The 19,023-nt window shown below is 30.6% G+C and overlaps 2 protein-coding genes across 2 annotated transcripts; one reads left to right on the top strand and one right to left on the bottom strand.

Annotated features, from left to right (window-relative positions):
- The first annotated feature begins 5,190 nt into the window (after positions 1–5,190).
- Positions 5,191–9,058, top strand: LOC114383844 (ACT domain-containing protein ACR2). The gene is made up of 7 exons (XM_028343570.1): positions 5,191–5,267; positions 5,387–5,438; positions 5,815–5,929; positions 6,034–6,101; positions 6,931–7,632; positions 8,375–8,479; positions 8,720–9,058. The coding sequence occupies exons 1-7, from the start codon at positions 5,197–5,199 to the stop codon at positions 9,056–9,058; spliced, it is 1,452 nt and encodes a 483-aa protein (XP_028199371.1). The 5' UTR covers positions 5,191–5,196.
- Positions 9,059–9,435: 377 nt separating this feature from the next.
- On the bottom strand, positions 9,436–16,213 carry LOC114384628 (probable glycosyltransferase At5g25310). The gene is made up of 4 exons (XM_028344334.1): positions 15,849–16,213; positions 15,443–15,624; positions 11,429–11,780; positions 9,436–10,381 (listed from the first exon to the last, which is right to left on the bottom strand). Exons 1-4 carry the CDS (start codon positions 16,095–16,097, stop codon positions 9,713–9,715), a joined length of 1,452 nt encoding a protein of 483 aa, XP_028200135.1. The 5' UTR covers positions 16,098–16,213; the 3' UTR covers positions 9,436–9,712.
- Positions 16,214–19,023: the final 2,810 nt, after the last annotated feature.

Genomic DNA, 19,023 nt, shown 5'->3' with positions numbered 1-19,023 from the left:
TAACTCTTGATTCTTTGGTATCATCAAAATAATCTTGGAAGTCATTGCTTCCACATTTCCTGCCACCATAGTGGGAATGTAAGGTCCAATTTCTATGGCTTCCCAAATATTTAGATCTATAGCCTCTATAAAAATTTGCATCCGGGTTTTCCAATAATGGTAAGCCACGCCATTGAAAATAGGAGACCTATTCATAGAGTTTCCTTCGGGAAATAAATAGTTTGATGAGGCCATATTCTTGAAGTTTCTAAACGTTGTACAAGAATGAAGTTTTGATACCACTTGTTAGACAAGTGGCCTCAGTATCTTAAGAATAGGGGTTGAATTAAGATAAAAACTTTCCCCAAATAAAATTTTAACTCTTTCTTGAATTAGAATATGCACCCTTAATACGAATTAATTAAAGAACAATTCAAATTAAACTTCTTCAAAGCAAAAATAAACTGCAATAAATTAAAGAAGTTTAAGGGAAGAGAAAATGCAAACTCAGCTTTTATACTAGTTCGGCTACACCTTGTGCCTACGTTCAGTTCCCAAGCAACCCGCTTGAGATTTCCACTATCTTGTAAAATCCTTTTACAAAGTCTAAACCGCACAGGGATACCCTTCCCTTGTGTTCATAAATTTTTACAACTTAAGAGACCCACAGTCTCTTGAACAATAATCTTTTGAGTAAGAAGATAATTTCTCTCTTGAAAAGAAGAATATTTCAAGATAAAGATCACACAAAAATCCTTATAAATTTTGCAAGTGTTTGGTCAAGGCTTTCTTTTTGAGAGGATAAAACAATTTTGGTTCTGAAAAACTCTTAGGAAATTCAAACTCAAGTCACCTATTTATAAGCCTATGGTGGCCATTCAAAATCTTTTGAACAATTATGATTTTTGGGAGTTATTTTTAAAATTTCCTCATTGATAATCGATTACATAAATGTGATAATCGATTATACAGTTAGTTCTAAAGAGATATGACTCTTCAGACTTGAAATTCAAAAATTTCGTGTCTGGTAATCGATTACACAACTGTTGTAATCGATTACAAGTTTTAAAATTTAAATTCAAAATTTCTAAAAGCTGTTTAAAACAATTTTATCTTCTAGTAATCGATTACATCTTCTCTGTAATCAATTACACAGTTTAAAATTGAAATTCAAATATTTGTAAATTGTTTTAAAACTCATTTGGCTTCTGTTACCAGAGAGAAAAACATTTATTTTGAAAACAGAGTTTCACTTTAAAGCTTTGTAAGATGTTTTGAGAAGTTCATCCTCAGGCCAAACCCATACAATCTCATTTAAGGAATTCTTTTAACATCATATGGACTAATTTCATCGTTCCTCTTGAATTTCTTGATTCTTGACTTAAATCAAACTTGAATAACTTTCATCTTTGACATTATCAAAACTTCAAATTACATGTGCTTCTACGGTTATATTTTAATATTATTGAAAATATCTTTTAAAATTTAAAATAATTTAAATAAAAAAATGAATTTAATGGTATTTTAGGGAAAAAGTATAGTAAAATATGATAAAATTGGAAGTTTGTAACATTCTTAGAAATTAATAATATCTTAAAATATTTTTTTAAAGCTTGCACTACCATGTTTATTAATTAGATTTCCGAAAACCAACTTTTAATCGATGCACTCTATAATTTAAAGTTTTTTAGAATTAATTGTCTCCCACAATATTTCTATCTTGCTCCATTATTTTTCATCTGAGTTATGGGTTTAACTAGAAAATCTTGTTAGTTCTATTGCTCCTAATCTGAAGTACATTGTTAAATTTAGATTTTCGTTTATCGATAAATATTAATTTTTGTTATGAATGTCAGTTAAAAAAAAATGAACCACTAATCTCTTCCTTCTCCTTCCTCCCTTTACTTTTTCTCAACAACTCACCTATTCTTATACCTCCAAATTCTTAGAAATTAAACTTAAGCACCATGGACATAAGTGCTCGAGGATGGAATATAAAATCACACATCTCATGCTATTTTTATATGTGATCAATTAAGCTTTACGAACATGATATCGGTGGCAGTTGATGTTTTGGAGAGCTAAAACAACTCCTTCTTTTAATTTCTCCTTGCAAGCTGATATAACTTTCATTATTCCTTCGCAACTTCTAGTTTTGGGCTCTCACCCCTTAATGCGTAATAATAATAATAATAATAATAATAATAATAATAATAATAATAATAATAATAATAATAATAATAAAATCAATGTTTTAACTTATTATATTAAAAGTTATGTAAAATTAATGTACTTATGTGTATATTTAAATTATTGTTGTACTTAAACTCTTTTAATGTTTTAACTTTTTTTTATTTTTTTTAAGTTATAAAGTTTAATTAATGTACCTTTTTTAAATATATCCTTATTTACTACTCATTACTAGTCGTACAAGTATTAAAGATTAATATATTAAATAAAATTATTTTAATTTAAATATAATAATTTTTAGTTTCATTAAATATTTCTTAGTCTATGCACAATAAACTTAAATATCAAAAGATATGAGAAAGAGCTAATAATCATCATCAAATCAAGTTTTGTTCTAGTACTCAACTACTCAAGCGCGTTACTCTCTAGTTTCTACCGTGAAATAATAACTACAAAAAAACTCTACCGTAAACTTATTAAATGAAATTCTTACTATTTTCGCTAATGATTCATCAATATAATGAACTTTATAATTTCTTTTTACTAGTTTCCTGACGTTACTTGAACCTCAAAGGTTTCAGTTTTCAAGTTAAATACTGCCAACTGCACCAGTCAATTATAAATTTAACCTTGCATTGTCTCTCTCTCTCACACAAACACATAACTGGCTGGATAATGATTATCATATCAAATTAATTGGATCCATGATAACGATCTCATTGTTGACTAGCTGCTGGCGTATCGTGATGGGAAGCATAACCCAATAGTATTAATATGAACACATTTCATGATATTCATCTCGTATTAGGAAATTGTTGCATAATAAAAAAAAAACGTGACTTACTGAAATAAATAGGACATTAAGAGTACTTTTTAACATGAACATGATCTATTCTGGGTAAGGAAAATACGAAGTTGAAGACCTTCTGGTTTGCAAAAGAAAATATGCATATATCAAAACTGAAGTTGTGAGACTTCGTAGGTTTTTAGAATAGGAACTTCTCAAAGTTTGCAACAAACAAAAACATGAGAATTGCGAAACATTTTCCTCATATTATATGCACTTGTCAATCGTGTGTTTAATTGCCACAAAAGGGACAAAGGGGGTAGCTTGCTTACGGATCACTCAAATATTTGTGAAATTTGTTAATTATTTTGGAAGCTCAAACATATGAAGAGAAATTTGTGGAAACTTATGACATGATTCAGAGGAAAAAATTGAGATAACTCAGTTTGACTTTTGGAGGTTTCCTTTTATTTGCGTCATTTTTCTATGATTTATTAATTGTCTTCCACATATTTTGTATAACTTAGTTTTTTCCTTAAAAAAAACATTGGCAATGGCAAGGGGACACACCAAATTAATAATGTCTTCCTACGTACCCAATATATAAAGAGCTTGCATGTCATTAATTTTGATCGTGATATACATTTAATTGTTTTCGAGAGAGAGGGAAATTCTCTCTATTCTGGGCATTTCTAGGTTTTCATAATAAGCTCATAAAGCTGGGCTTGTCAAGCCCCCTCTTCTTTTTCCATGTAAGCTTATTGCTCTTTTTTTGTTTTCTTCTTCTTAATCTTCACATTCTTCTAAAACCCATAATGTTGGTTGTAATAATATTTTCTTAAACATAATCGTCACTATAAGTTTATCACTTTCCAATAAAGTTTTAAAACATATTTGAATTAGTTTATTTTAAATAAATAATGTTTTCAATTTAGTTTAATAGTAATTTTGAAAAATAATTTTCTATAATTAATCTTGTATGAAACACACGTAATTACTGTCACAATCACTTGAAGTTAATTAAGTGGCTGAACTAAATTTCCATGGCTTTGTTTGGGTGTGCCTTTTTTATTGCAGCCACTTTCCGTTAATATAGCATTATAGTGACAATTTGGCTTTTTGATTTACCCGCGTGAATTTCAGAATATGCAATTACTATTAATTCTTATTAAGTTAAGGGGCCCACAATTTAATTGAAGTTGCATGATAATTAAACAGTTGGGGCAGATAGCAAAAAAGTAAATATGTACTATTTTTTACGCAGCAAAAAGACTAAGTTATTACATATATACATTGTTATATGGAAGGAAAAGGAAAGCATGCGAGAAGCTCTTCAACAAATATTAGAATTATGCGCGTGTACGTAGATAATAACTTTTGTTTTACTCTATATGAAAGGATGTGTCTCCTTAATTTTAAAGTGCGCGATAAAATTTAAGTTTAAATAATACCGTTTAGAATTATAATTAATCGTTAATTATAAATCAATAATTTTATAATTTTGTATATGAGCATACATTATAAGGTAAACTACATTTTATCTCTTTTTAATTATATATTTTCCTAACTTATCTCTTTATACGTTTTTTTTTACATCACCAATTCCAGTAAAGCACGGATTAAAATAAAAAAATATTATATCCGTGATTAAAATTGTAAGTAATAAACTTAATGAAAACCATAACTAAATCAAGTAATTAAAGATAGAAAAAAAGTTTAATGTTTTTCATTTTACAATAAACTTCATGAGAATATTTATCTATCTATATAACAGTTCATAATTTGTAAGACTCTATAACGACCATGTATAGACTAAATATGATTTATCTTCGTATCTGTATTCAGGTTATCAATTCACTTCCCGCCAAAATTAGAAACCAAAAACTTCCATAAATATAAAGGTGCTCTTAGACAACGAAATATTTCCTACTTTCTACTATCTTCTACAATTTAGGCACAACGTTTAAAATGTTGATCTACGAATTCACTCTTGTTGCGCTAGCTTTGTAAAATTTGACTACCTTTTTTTTTTTTTTTTAATTTCATGCACGTGCTTAGTTGTCACTGCTTTGTTGGTTATTGCCATGAGCTATGAATGGGTGTCATATATATTTATCTTACAATCTAAGCTATCAATTAAAGCCCCCCATTCCACTTCTCTCGCTCCCGTTCAAAATTTCCACAATATTAGCATTTTCTAAAGAATTATTGAGTGTTCTTTGTGCCCTTCTTTTTTCAGCATGAATAGCGTTTGTATGCCTTACTTTGATCCTGAGTTCGATACTCTCCCAGAAAGAATACATGGTCCACCGTAAGTAATTCTTCATTCAAAATCGTCTAATTAGATTTTAATTTTGTTTGATGTTTAATAAAAAAAATGAATCTTCTATGCAACTCACACACGTTAATTTGTTTTGTTTTGTCACGTAGTTGCCGAGTCTGCGTTGACAATGAAAGCATGGAAGGATGCACGGTGGTGAAGGTACATACCTTACAATACTATATCAAAACAGATTTGTTCTAATAATTACCAAGGTTTTACATTGGGCTTCCGGTTTTGTTGGATTCTTGATATTACAAAAAATTTGATGACGAATGTGATTGATGCCGTCACATTTAAACCTCAAAAGTCTTGATGTTGCTATCAAGTATGATCACAATTGAGACCGCAACAGCTGCATTCCTTTGTAATTTCTGATAATATGAAAGAACACAATAAAAATGTGATCATGACTATAATTTAAAATCTTGGTTTCAATTATGGTTAAAGATTATATTTTTAAAATCTTGCTAATTAATTTGTATTGGCTAATTAACAAGGCCATGGTTTTGAAAAATGTATCACTGTTTCATTTCAGGTAGATAGCGTTAACAAGCAGGGTCTCCTTTTAGAAGTGGTGCAAATTTTGACAGACATGAACCTTCAAATCTGCAAAAGCTTTATTTCGTCTGATGCTGGTTGGTTCATGGATGGTGCGCACTAATAAAATCTCTTCAATGATCAATTTTACATTTTCAAATTAAATTAAGATGTATGTATATATGGGCCTAAAATTTCCGGTATCTTCCAATTGCAGTGTTTCATGTCAGAGATGAAAATGGCAATAAACTAACCGACCAGAAAGTAATTAACGACATTCAACAGGTACTGTAATTTCTCAACAACCAAAACAACATGGAATTTCCGTTATCATGGGGCTACGGCTTGCTAATGTTGGGATAAATATAGACTGAATCCAATGCGTCAACTTATTTAACCACTAAAATGGATTTTGATTTAATTAACCCTTCAATTAGTAATTTAGAATAACCCAATTCACATAATCTGCTACCTCAATGGAGCGAACAAGATTGGGTAATTGGGTTAACCTGTCAAGTTAAACTTTTGTCTTTTATATTTTTTATCAATTGGTTGATTAAAATAATTAGTTTATAAACTAAATAATTATTATTAGATATAATATTTTTATGATGGTGATATTATATTTAATTATATTATTCATATTTATTTATTTTATGGGTCAACTTATGAGTTACTTATTATTCTTAAAACTTTTTATTTCTTTTTTTTTCAAATAAAATTAGTGGACTAATCCAATTCAACTTGTTGCAACCCTAGGATTGGATTGAGTTTAAAAATTTAAATTTAATGTTAAAATGAATTAATCCAACCAGTGTTTTAACTAATAGGGTTGGATTGAATTAGTTCATTTTGACATCTCTAATTGTGTTAAAAAAAATAAATCTATGCTACATTTGAAAATTATTTATTTCAAGTTACATTTTTATTTTCGGGCAACATTAAAAATACTAGAAAACTACATCTAGGTTAAGCTTTGTACTTCTATTAAAAAAAAAGGGGTTAAGTGTAGGTATTGAGAGAAAGAATGAAAAAGCCTTTTTTTTCTGAGTAATTCCGCGTTCTCTTCTTACATAGAAATGGTAGAGGGTAAATCTGAAAAGCGTGCATGCAGGCCATAGGAAGATCAAGAGCTTCTTCACCATCACAACAACACAGCAACAACAACAACAACAATTCGGTGTTCACAACAATGACCAACTACAAGACCTATTCCAAAAGACTTCTCCCACTGCTTCCTAACCCTAATGATCAACACACGGCCATCGAAATGACCGGTGCCGACCGACCGGGCCTCTTTTCGGAGATCTCCGCAGCCCTAGCTGACCTCCATTGCAACATTGTCGAAGCCCACGCATGGAGTCACAATGCGCGGCTCGCATGCGTGGCTTACATTTCTGATCAATCCACTGACACTGCCATCGATGACCCCTCGCGGTTAGCCTCCATAGAGGACCACTTAACCACGGTGCTTCGCGCCACCACCAACCCTAATGGCGGTGGTGGCGCGAACCACCCGGACGTTAAGACCTCGGAACTTCTCGGAGGAGAAGGCCAAATGACCACCGTGGAACGCAGGCTGCACCAGCTTATGCTCTCAGTTAGGGACTTTGAGACCCCCTCCTCCCCCAAAGAGAAGAAGGGAAGAAAAAGGATGGTCTCAGTTGAAAGTTGTGAACAAAAGGGGTATTCAATTGTCAGCATTGAGTGTAAGGATCGTCCTAGGCTCATGTTTGATACCGTTTGCACGTTAACGGACATGCAGTACGTGATTTTCCATGCTTCCATCACTTCCCATGCAGGTTATGCATGTCAGGTATGTATAAATTGACTAATTTTAATTACAGCATCCTAACTTTTAAACTCAGCAAACATTTGTGTGTGTCTATATCTGTTTTTTTTTATCACTCAACGATCAATTTTTCTTCCTTTTGCTGTGAATGTACACATTCCATTTGGAGAAATTAGTAGGTAGGATGAATCTTAATTAATCTCTACATGACACTCAATCGAGTGTTATTAATTCTTGTTTAATATTATGAAAATTTTGAATGTGTCACAAAGATTCATTCACATTTGACACCATCAACATGTGATAGTCCTTTATAATTCTCCATTTAGGTGAAAAATCATCTTTTATATAAATATATGGTTGAACCTTTTCCCCTTCTTATCTGGTTTTAATAGTAATTATTTAGATTACATTGTGAACATATATGCTTTTACAATGTTTTTTGACAGTAAACTAGAGAATTTTCCCACCCAATTGTTCATGCAAAACAAAGGAAAAATCATAGTACATTTAAAAGCTCTGGTTGATATCAGAGGTTGAGTTATAATTATTATTAGACTAATAACATATTATGCTAAACTCCTTAAATATTTAATTGTAACAAATTTCTCATTTAACATACTCTAGCTTTAATTTTCAGAAGTTTAACGTGAGATGCGTACGTCCATGTTTTAATTAGACTAGTTTTTATATGTTTTTTATGTAAAGAATATAGTATTAATTCCTCATTTACTATGATGAATTAATTAGTTTCATGGATTTACAGGAGTATTTTATCAGGCACGTAGACGGATGTGCTTTAGATACTGCAAGCGAGAAGGAAAGAGTAATGAAATGCTTAGAGGCAGCCATAGAACGCCGGGTTTGTGAGGTAATTAACTAAATTAAGCATATCGATCGGCACAATTAATTTCAGTGAGGAATCAATTTACATGAAATTTTTAAAATTTCGTAACTAAAATTTTTCTGTCACTAATATTACTGACAAAAATTGCATTTTTGTCACTAGTAAATTAAATTAAACTCCATTTTTACCATCAATTAATTAAATTAAGCATATTGGTCTAAGGCATTAACTTACACATGCTTTCCCTTAACTTGACATGTGCAGGGGATTAGGCTAGAGTTGTGTGCAGACAACAGAGTTGGATTGCTCTCAGACATAACCAGAGTTCTCCGAGAGAACGGCCTCGTCGTCGTTCGAGCAGACGTAGAAACTCACGGAGAGAAATCGGTGAACGCTTTCTATGTGAGGGACATATCAGGGAACGAGGTAGACATTGAATATTTCAGCAACTCAGTGAAGAAGGAAATGGGTCCAATCGCCACTCTTCATGTCAAGAATGATACTAACAGAAGAAAACCAAACTCACCTAAACAGGCCCCTCTTTCATTTGGAGGCATGCTAAGATCTCGGATTGAACGTTTTTCTCATGGCTTCATTCTATGAAAGTCAAGTGTAGATTAATCCAATTTACGTAGTTATTACACGCATGTATGAGTAGTTGTAGTTTAGCTCAATTTCACTTAGTTATGTGGATGTGGATGAATGTATGTACGATAGTAGCCTAGGCTGTATCAAGAAGTTCTGAATACTTCCAGTTATCAGCACTATTCGCTAGGGTTGTAAATAAAATAATTTATTATATTGTTCTTCCCCTGCATATTTCAGAGAGAGCTACTATAGTATTAGTACCAAGACGAATTTAAGAATTTTGGTAAAAAAAAATTTACTCAATATTTAAATGGATACATTGAGAAAAATTAAAAGAGAAAGGAAAACAAAATTTCAGTACCAAAATTTTTAAATTTTGGAGAATACCGCCAAATTTATCCATATTAACTGAATTGTCTAATGGCATGGCTACACATTAAGTCTACAGATATTGATATAGTCAATTTTTAGGTCAATAATTGAATGAGTTCGTGTAGACTTTAAAAAAATTATCAATACTAGTATCTCTATTTTGAAAAAATGGAGTACGTATAAATTAAAACTATAGGAGGTTGGAAAATACATTTTATCTTCAAATCAAATCCATGGGATTCCTATTTCAAGGCCAGAAATGTGAGTAAAGATTTCGGGGCAGGAATTGGGAAACGTCTATCTGAGTTTGATGTTTAGTCTCCTTAACCATATAGAGTGCAAGATCATGTGAAATACATCAAATCTCTTGGCAGGGCGATTCAGTGTAAAATGTCCCCTCACAGCCTTCACTCCCTCCTTGAGCTTCCGATACTTATCTTCAGAAATTGCACTAAGAATCTCTTTCAGTCTAGGAATATCTGAAACATCCACCTGCACTGAAAACGCCTCCCATTGCAGCACATCACTAAAGGGCAACACATAATACTCAGACAGGATCACGGGCACGCATTCGGCGTAAATTGCCTCCACGATTCTGGGGCTGGCCACTTCGTGCCCGCTTGGACAGAGACAGAACTTGGAGTTGAGCATGAAGGAGTAGTAGTCTAGGTCTTTGGGGAGGTACTCGTAGACGCGAATATCATCGTCGTTGTCGTTTTTCCAGTGGCGGAGGAGGGCGGGGCGGATTGGACCATGCAAACCGCCGGAGAAGAAGGCGAGGTAGCGGCGGGGGGCGGTGTCGGGTGGGGGTGAGAGGAGTTTGGGGGACACTTCACCTCCGTAGAGGTGGATTTCTGGTAAGGACACGTCCTTTCGAGGGTTGAAGCCCTCTGAAGTGTTGGCGTTGCACAAGACACGAATTGAGGTGTTGTAGAGGAAGGGATTGCCCTGTGATGCATGAGGACCCTGCAGAAAATCAGGGTACAGAAAACAAGTTATTTCAAACACAAAAAAAGCAAGGAACTGTTACATACCTACCTAGTCAGAGGAAGATGAAACAGAAAAAGTATAGATAACTACATATCTCTCATTTCTCTGAATCTTTTTCGTTCTATGTATCATAAATCCTATAATATTTATTTTTTTATTTTATTTTCTCTCTCTCTAGGTGAACAACTCAATATACTATTTTGACACCTAAAAAGATAAAAAAATATAAATATGATAGAATTTATGATTTAATAGAAAGAGAAAAATAAAAAAACATTTGAAGGAATGTTTAAAATAATAAAATATTTATGTATTATTATTCTTGTTATAAATGATATCATCTGATAAAAAAAAGATATGAAAAAGAAAAGAAAAATAGTGTTAACTAGATGTTTGAAAATTTATGGAATTAAAATATCATAGCTCTTATTCAAATTTAGCGAGTTGTTCACTTTATTTTTTGTACAAAATTCTTGGTATTCCAAAGTTTGTTGGGTTATGACTAACAGGCTTTTCCAAAGTCTATCTTCCGTATTGGAAACACTGGAAACGCATTACGCGCCAATACCTTAATTACTAGAGGACCACCCTTTGCCTATTTTCCAAAGCTTTTCGTGCACACGCTGCTGTCCATATATGCTATAATTTCTCCTTAATTAGAAATGTCTAAGGTCTTCCATGCTTAAACAACCACAGTTGGTAACAAGTTGTTCACTTCGACATTTCGAGCCGGAAACAAAATTTAACAAATGCATGGCTAGTGCCGTGTGCAATCACATGATTCAATTATACCATTAACATAGATAAATTACAGTATGCTCTGGAATTATGTGATCGATCTCAATTAGTCTGTACTGTATATAACATGTAATCACGTTTTTTAACCGTTGAAAAAAGTTAATAACTTGTCATATGAAAAGTGATCAGATGAGTTAATAATTTCTCCCAAAGGAAAATAAAAAAAGGTATAACAACTCAAGTAAAAGCACCAATACGAGAATAAAGGGACTTGAACTAACTAACCCAATCATGACAGGCAAGCATGAAGTGGTCGGCACCATGAGTTATATTCCAGAAGGGGTGCCTTGTAGAAATTACTCTCACATAGTCGGAGACAAACTGCTTTAAAGGAGTGACGTTGAATGAGAGTGGAGTATAAAGGTACTTGACCATCCAAGTGACACTGAATGGCAAGAAGTAAACGTGAGCAGCATTGGGGTCGTTAGTCCTAAACCTCCCCGCGCCGTGTTCCATCTCATGGAGGAACCTCCCTTCGATTGAGTATATGTCCTTGCACGGGCCATCGTGAGCGATTGGTAGGTCACCGTCTGGGTATACGTACACCTTGAATATTTTCTCCATCTCCAAGTAGCTCCTGTGTAACAAGAATAATAATTTAAAAACTTTTAAGTATATTTTACGTACTCGACCCAAGATATTTATTAAAAATCGAGTCCTGATTTTTGGACACTAAAAAATACAAACACTTTGTTAACTCCTGTCATTTTTCTGTATTTTTGTCTTTTTGTTACATTATATTAGCCATTATATCAATCACTTGTATAGTTTTGGCCTTCTTATTTCTCAAGCTATAAATGGCTAGATTGTGTCAAAGAATCATTTTCCTAAAGGGGAAAGATATAATTGAACACCAAAAACTGTCTACACCTCGATCCGAAAGAGATAAAAAAAAAATGAGAAATATATTATTAATATGATTGATAATGTATTAGGACAAGAAAATAGAAATAAATAGAGGTAAGAATTATTAATAGGGTGCTTATAATATAAGTGTCCAAATATCTGAATCTTTTCTTAGGGTCATTAATTAATGAATTAAAATAACACTAAATGACCAGCAGGATTTAATTAAAGAAAAGTATATTATCAATCGGTTGATATATATGTATATATATATATATATATATATATATATATATATATATATATATATATATTTATATATATTGTTAATTAGAGGATAAAATTAATATGTATGGATGATTGGAACCAACAAGGTGAGGAGGTGGTTGTTTTGGTTTGATACTTGGCTCGCCGTTGAGCTGGAGGATTTCGAGTCGCTAGAGTTGCACTTCTCTACTGTTCCATCTTTATTTAAAAACTTCATTTGACATATTAAAAACAAAATTATACTCTCACCGTTTTCAATTATAAAACATTTTCAATTAATTCATTTTAAAAAAAATAATTAATTTAGATGATCACATTAAATCTGTCAATTAATTATATTATCATTTTAAAATTATATTTTTTTATCTCTCAATCCACTTAATTGATTCTTATTAATATTTTATGAGAGAATAATTAAATAAGGAATTAATATAGAAAAAAATAATTAATATATCTAAATATCAAAAAAATATTATAGAAAAACAAACAAATTTTTTAAAAAAATCTTATAATCAGGAGATTATGCACTAGTGATCAACCATGTGTATTAATTGTGACTCATTAATTGTTTGGAACATTTTGATCATTAGAAAGCTCAAACATATGGGGCAGAAATCAGTGGAAACGTGTGGTGTGTGGTATGTTTGGGAAGAATAAATCGAATTCAAACATAACATGATCGAAACGTAGGGTAATAAAATAATTAAATAAAGCAACCATTCAATATCTTAAAAAGTAAAATGTATTTCAATATTTTGTAAATATTTAGGATGATAAATATTAGTTAACAAAAATCTCATGTGAGAAACCTCAATGTACGTAATGTCTATGATAACGACAAATGTTAGCCAAAAAAATCTCATATCAAAATTAAATATGAATACGAATGAAGTTTAATTCATTTGGTTCAGTAATGTGAGTAAGTTGTTGAGAATTCTATAGTATGAAAGTTTGACTCTTCCTTTTTTGAATAAAAATAATAATTAAACTGCGAATGATTTTCTTTCTAATGAAATGATAAAACATGCATGGTCCTTTTGGGAAGAGAAAATCCTAATTATTTGATATTTTAACTACACCCAGTGAATCTGGGATGCGAAGGTAAAAAAAATTAGTTATATATTTTTTTAATAATTAAAAAATCACAAAATAAAAATTTAGTGAGACATTTTAGTCTTTCTGTTGTGGCAAAGGTATTCGTGCAATAGTAATAATATTCATAAATTTCTCTTAATAATTTTATAATAAGAGATAAGAATAGAAAAAAGAGAAGTGTAATAATATGATAGCGAGATGTATAAAAAAAGGTATTGCAAAAAAAAAAACATTATGAAAAATTATTCTAAGAAATAAGAATAACAATATTATATGAGCAATGAAATTAACCCGAATAAAATATTATTATTAATAAAAAAACGTAATAAAATATTTAGTCACCATCATTTTCCAATGTTGTGATATTCACTTTTGTTTTCAATTATTACACAATTACTAATTAATCCTCATACGAAAAGGTTTCCAATTTTTTGTGTGCACTCTTGAGCATTAAAATTTAGAATCACGTGGCTCTAATGCACTCCTAATAAATATATTTTTGAAATGAAAATAACAATGGTGATAATAGAAATTAGAAGCACACAAATTAAGGAATAGATGTTATTTTAATTTTTTTAGATGTTATTTTATGTATATTTTTAAAAACTATTTTAATGTACAAAGCCTAATTATATATACCCCCAATAATGGTTCACCCTGATCATCCTTTAAAGGTGTTGATTGGTTGATTATTGAAATTAATGAATAGAAAACAAGGTGTTGGGACCAGTCTACATCTGCAATGATGGCTACTAAGCTTCCAACATTACATTGCCAATATGTTTAGACCGGTTAAGTAAGAAACACTTTAAGACTTTATATAATGGAAGACCCCCTTCCCCTTTCTTTCTTATAATGGAAGACTTATATGAATCATGGAAATAGGGGGATACCAGTCACCTCTACCACTGCTAGAGTGTTGCAATAATAAAAAAAGGTTCAGTCATAGCAAAGGAGCTTTTTGCAGAAGAGTATGATGATAATTGATTTCTTCTCTATCCTTTTTCATGATTCACAAGGATGAGTGTGAAACTACGAAGCCAATGAATCAATACTAACGCACTCGGCACTTCCTTATCGTATATTGGAAGAAAAGATCATATTATTATAGATTTTTTTTTCTTTTTGAAAAAAAGATAAACATCTCTTTCGTGGCATAAACATGTTACGGTGGCGGTGACTTGTAAGCAAAGCAGTGACAAGCTCTTGAATTTTGATGAATAGTGCATGAGTTTATTTTTAGGATTAAAAGTACAAGAGTTTATTTTAATTAATTATTGAAATTATGATAAAAAAATATGCATGCGTAAACTAAATTATAATATTTTTAATTTTAATTCTTTATATTTATTATTGTACTCTATTATTTATATTTTATTTTTAAAGAAGACAAAATCTGTTTAAATAATAATGATGATGATTTTTATAGATATCCCATTTCGAAACACAATTAAACATGAGTTTCTCTTGTAATGGAAATTTAAAGTATAACTATTACTTTATAAAAAAAACAATCCTTTGAATTAACCAATGCATTAATTATTTTTTTATAGAAATTTAATTTTGATACACTTTTTTACACAAACAACTAATAAGATCAAATTTTGCGTTTGATTTTTTTAATAACTATTGTAAAAGTTAATATTAATGATATAATAGCTTTCTTTATTTGCTGGATTAATAATATAATAGTTTAAGATCAGTACAATGTAATTCAAGATTATTTTTTGTATATTAAGAAAGAAAAGGAAAAAAAGAAGAAACTAGAAGCTAAAAACGCAAAGGATGAATCACCAATTCCCCAGTGTATAAGTTGAAGTGTATATTTTTTATCAGTATAAAATATTTTATTCGTATCTTCATGTTTAGGTTTCGAAAGAGTGGTGACAGGCGGACATTTTCACCTATTATATATTCTCTATTCTTATTATTTTTCTCTTTTTATGATTTTATGTATTTATATTACTTAACATTTTTTTATTCTCTCTAAATCTAAGATTTCAATATGAGATAGGTGGCGGGAGGTGTTACCGATAAAACAAGCGGGCGTTACGATAGATAGCTCCGGCAGGGACGTAGCGGTGGTCGCCGTCGCCGTCACGCGCGGTGTTTGCCACACTGAGATTGCCTCTCTCATCTTCAGATTCCGACGCAACCTTCCGCATCGCAGCTCTCGCCGCCGCGAGTCTTTGTTCTAGTTTTCCTACCTTCCTCTGTTCACACTCAAAATTTACTCATAATTAATAATCAATTCACTTATTCACTTCGATTCTTTCTCACATAATCAGAGAAAAAAGCAAACACTAAAAAGAAAAACAGAATCCAAATTAACGCAGCAGAATCTGCTGTTTCTAAACGCTCGGAAATTAATTAACTCGTCGAAACAAAATCAACGGAAGAGACAGAGAGAAATAAAATAAAAAACAGTAGAACTTACCGTAGCAGTTCGGTTGCGGAATTTGTTCCGGCGAAGTTCACCGGAGTTTCCGACGGCGTGGAGCGGATTCTCGCCGGAGAGCTTCGTTCGGAGACGATCCAGAGGAACGGAATACGGAGGTTTTGAACCGGTGGCGATTGGCGCGAATTCCAGTAACTGACGTGAACGCAGCACCAGCACGACAATGATTAAGGAAAGTAGAATCAGCGAGAGAATTGGAGAGAAGTGATATTTACGTGGAATCTCCATTCAAGAGAGGTAGGAGCGTTTGGTTTGGTGAGATTCGTTTTTTTTTTTTTTTTCTCGAGAAAATGTGAGAAAATGAAAGGAAACGGTCACACTCGGTTCAGAGAGTGAGAGTGAAGTGATGCAGATTCACAGAGCGTTTGTGTGAGCTTGTTGAGCCGCATGTCTCTTATTATATATGTTTGATGATTTTAATTAATAAATGTTTTATACTTCATTTTGTTAATTAATGTATTAATATCACTTACCAATAAAAACGTTGCTTGTGATTTTATTTTTGTCAATGTAACTTTCATAGGAAGTCATCTTGTTCGCTCGAATATGATAGAATCGCTAGGAATAGTTATTTGAAATTATTTAAATATAAATAACAAAATATAATTTAAATTTGTAAAATTGTATTAAAACTTAAAAATAACTTTTTAATTATCTATCTGCCTCCTATACTTGTACACCCTTTAAGTTTTAGTCCATACATTATTTGTTTTAGTTCTTACATGTGATGTACAACACTTTTTATTCGATTTTTAGTAGTTACGCATACACTTATAATCTGTTTAAGTTATTGTCATCTAAAATTGCAGAGATTAAAAATTCATTTTTAATTTATACATAGGGATTAAAAGAACTTAAACAGACTAAATATATCAATAGGAATTAAATTGTAGAGATTAAAAATTCATTTTTAATTTATACACAGGGATTAAAAGAACTTAAACAGACTAAATATATCAATAGGAATTAAAACCTGTAGTTTTAAGGGCATGGACTAAAATGTAAAAATTATTCTGTATAAGGATTAAATTAATAATTAAATCTTTTTAATTTATAATTTATTATAAATAATTATATTTAATAAATGCATAACAAATATTTTTTAAGGAAAATATCTAATTATATAAATACTATATTAATAGTATATCGCTAACATTCGTATTTAAGATTAATATTTTACTTTTATATTATCTTTATCCTTTTATATAAGAACTTTTATATTTTTGTATCTTTTTATAAGATTCTTTCATAATTGTCTCCTATATTAATTTTCATACTAAAAAAAATTAATTATTAAATATAATATTTAAGTCAATAAAAAATAAATACTGTAAATAAAAAAATATTCTTTGTTTTTTTAAGAATTAACGATATATTCATAAGATATATTCTTTCTATTATTCTCGTTCTACACATTAATTAAATAAAAAATCTGATAAAAAAATTATATTAATTTTAAGGATGATTTAAAAAAATAATAATTTTTTAACAAATTTAATATTATTAACTAAATAAAAATTCTTAATTTACATTATTTAATTAAAATAAAATTATATATAAAAACAATTAAGTGGTCATTGCTACTTTTAAAGCATCTCATTTTGTTCATTGACATTTTAATAAATAAAAAATTATATATCACTGTGTCGTACGATGCAATGGACTTTATTTGCTCACACATTTATAAATTATAAAGACTAATAATCGGTTTCCTTTTATTTGGTGGGATTTAATTTCTTCCTTCATACAGGAAAACTTCTTCCAAGATAGGAATGACCTTCCTTCCTTTAGATTTTTTGGGTATCTTTTCCCCTTGAATTTTGGTCTAGTCCCCCATGTTATTTGCTTTAGGTGTGTTACAGATGATTGGTAGGTTTTGGGGTGGCAGCCTAATTGAGATTAATTTATTATTTATATGTCTTTGCACTCCATAACCTTTATAAAAAAAGGTTATACTACATAATAAAAATGATTATATATTTACATATGATTAAAAACAATTACTTTCTAAATATACATTTAAATTTCAAATAATTTATTTGAAATAATATTTAAAGATAAATCAAAGATTTTATAGACAACGTTGTTGTTATGGTGTAGAACACATGATGTGATTTGTTAGCGTTACATAGAGAGAATTAAGTAAGATGAGAGAAAGAAAGAAAATTTTGGGAGTGTGATGTGATTCAGTTTGTAACGAGAGAACTAATAGTCTCGTGTCATAAGTATTTGCATTGGAATCCCGAATCCTTGAGGGTTGTCATAAAATTGGATAATAGTAAGGCCTTGAATTTGTCGCAGCTTATTATTCTTAGGTCGGTTAATATGTGCCAAGTTACATTCTGGATGTCCTTCACACGTAAAATTGATATTTATCTCAGAATAATATATATATATATATATATATATATATATATATATATATATATTAATGACTATGTAATGTATTAATATATAGTTGAATTTTTCTATTTTAAAATATTAATATATACTAATTGTTTGGATAATAATAAAGGTTTAAGGTATATTTTAATGTATATATAGGAAATGTTTCAAAAATGAGAAAACTTGTATAATGAGAAATGAAAACAATTAATGTCAGCACTTAGATTATAATTAAAAAATATTCATAGATGAGATTAAAACCCAATTAAAAAAATCACGTCAGCACTTTTAGAATTTGATTTGATTTAACTTGGAACAAAACCAGACTTTAATAAGAAGAAGAGAAAGAAAGAAGCATTTAGACGCTTTTGGCACAATCTAATTCTAAGTTGTGTTCAATCCAATCAGATTCAAATAATAGTCCAATGCAAGTTACATTGATCAAGAAATTATAACAATAATAAAAAAATATACTTTGATAATATCTTTAAAATTCCATAAAATAATATATTGAATAAAAAACATGAGAAATGAAAAGCAAAATGGGTCAAGATGGTTCTCCACGGTTTGATCCCCTATTTTGAGCCCTGCTCTGCCACCCTACGCCTACTTCACTGAACTGTCTGTTAGAGTTTGTGGTCTTAGTTCCTTTGTCTCACATCGCTTGGTATGTAAAATTTGTGTGGTCTTAGTCCCACATCGCTTGGTTTGTAAAAACTTGTGTCTCATTAGTGTTATATATAGAGACACCTTGTAAGCTTTTATGTGC

The sequence above is a fragment of the Glycine soja genome, chromosome 14 (genome assembly GCF_004193775.1).
Source record: "Glycine soja cultivar W05 chromosome 14, ASM419377v2, whole genome shotgun sequence".
Taxonomy (NCBI): Eukaryota; Viridiplantae; Streptophyta; class Magnoliopsida; order Fabales; family Fabaceae; genus Glycine; species Glycine soja.
The sequence above is the reverse complement of the archived record's forward strand: the minus strand, read 5'-3'. Positions and strand labels throughout refer to the sequence as shown.

Bases quoted from the DNA above. Each gene is read 5' to 3' on its own strand.
- LOC114383844 (XM_028343570.1), top strand. From the start codon at position 5,197: ATGAATAGCGTTTGTATGCCTTACTTTGATCCTGAGTTCGATACTCTC. The intron at 6,102-6,930 runs GTACTGTAATTT...GCGTGCATGCAG, and splicing joins TAATTAACGACATTCAACAG to GCCATAGGAAGATCAAGAGC. The intron at 8,480-8,719 runs GTAATTAACTAA...TGACATGTGCAG, and splicing joins TAGAACGCCGGGTTTGTGAG to GGGATTAGGCTAGAGTTGTG.
- LOC114384628 (XM_028344334.1), bottom strand. From the start codon at position 16,097: ATGGAGATTCCACGTAAATATCACTTCTCTCCAATTCTCTCGCTGATT. The intron at 15,625-15,848 runs GTAAGTTCTACT...GAGTGTGAACAG, and splicing joins TCCGCAACCGAACTGCTACG to AGGAAGGTAGGAAAACTAGA. The intron at 11,781-15,442 runs GTAACACCTCCC...CTTGTTACACAG, and splicing joins AACGCCCGCTTGTTTTATCG to GAGCTACTTGGAGATGGAGA.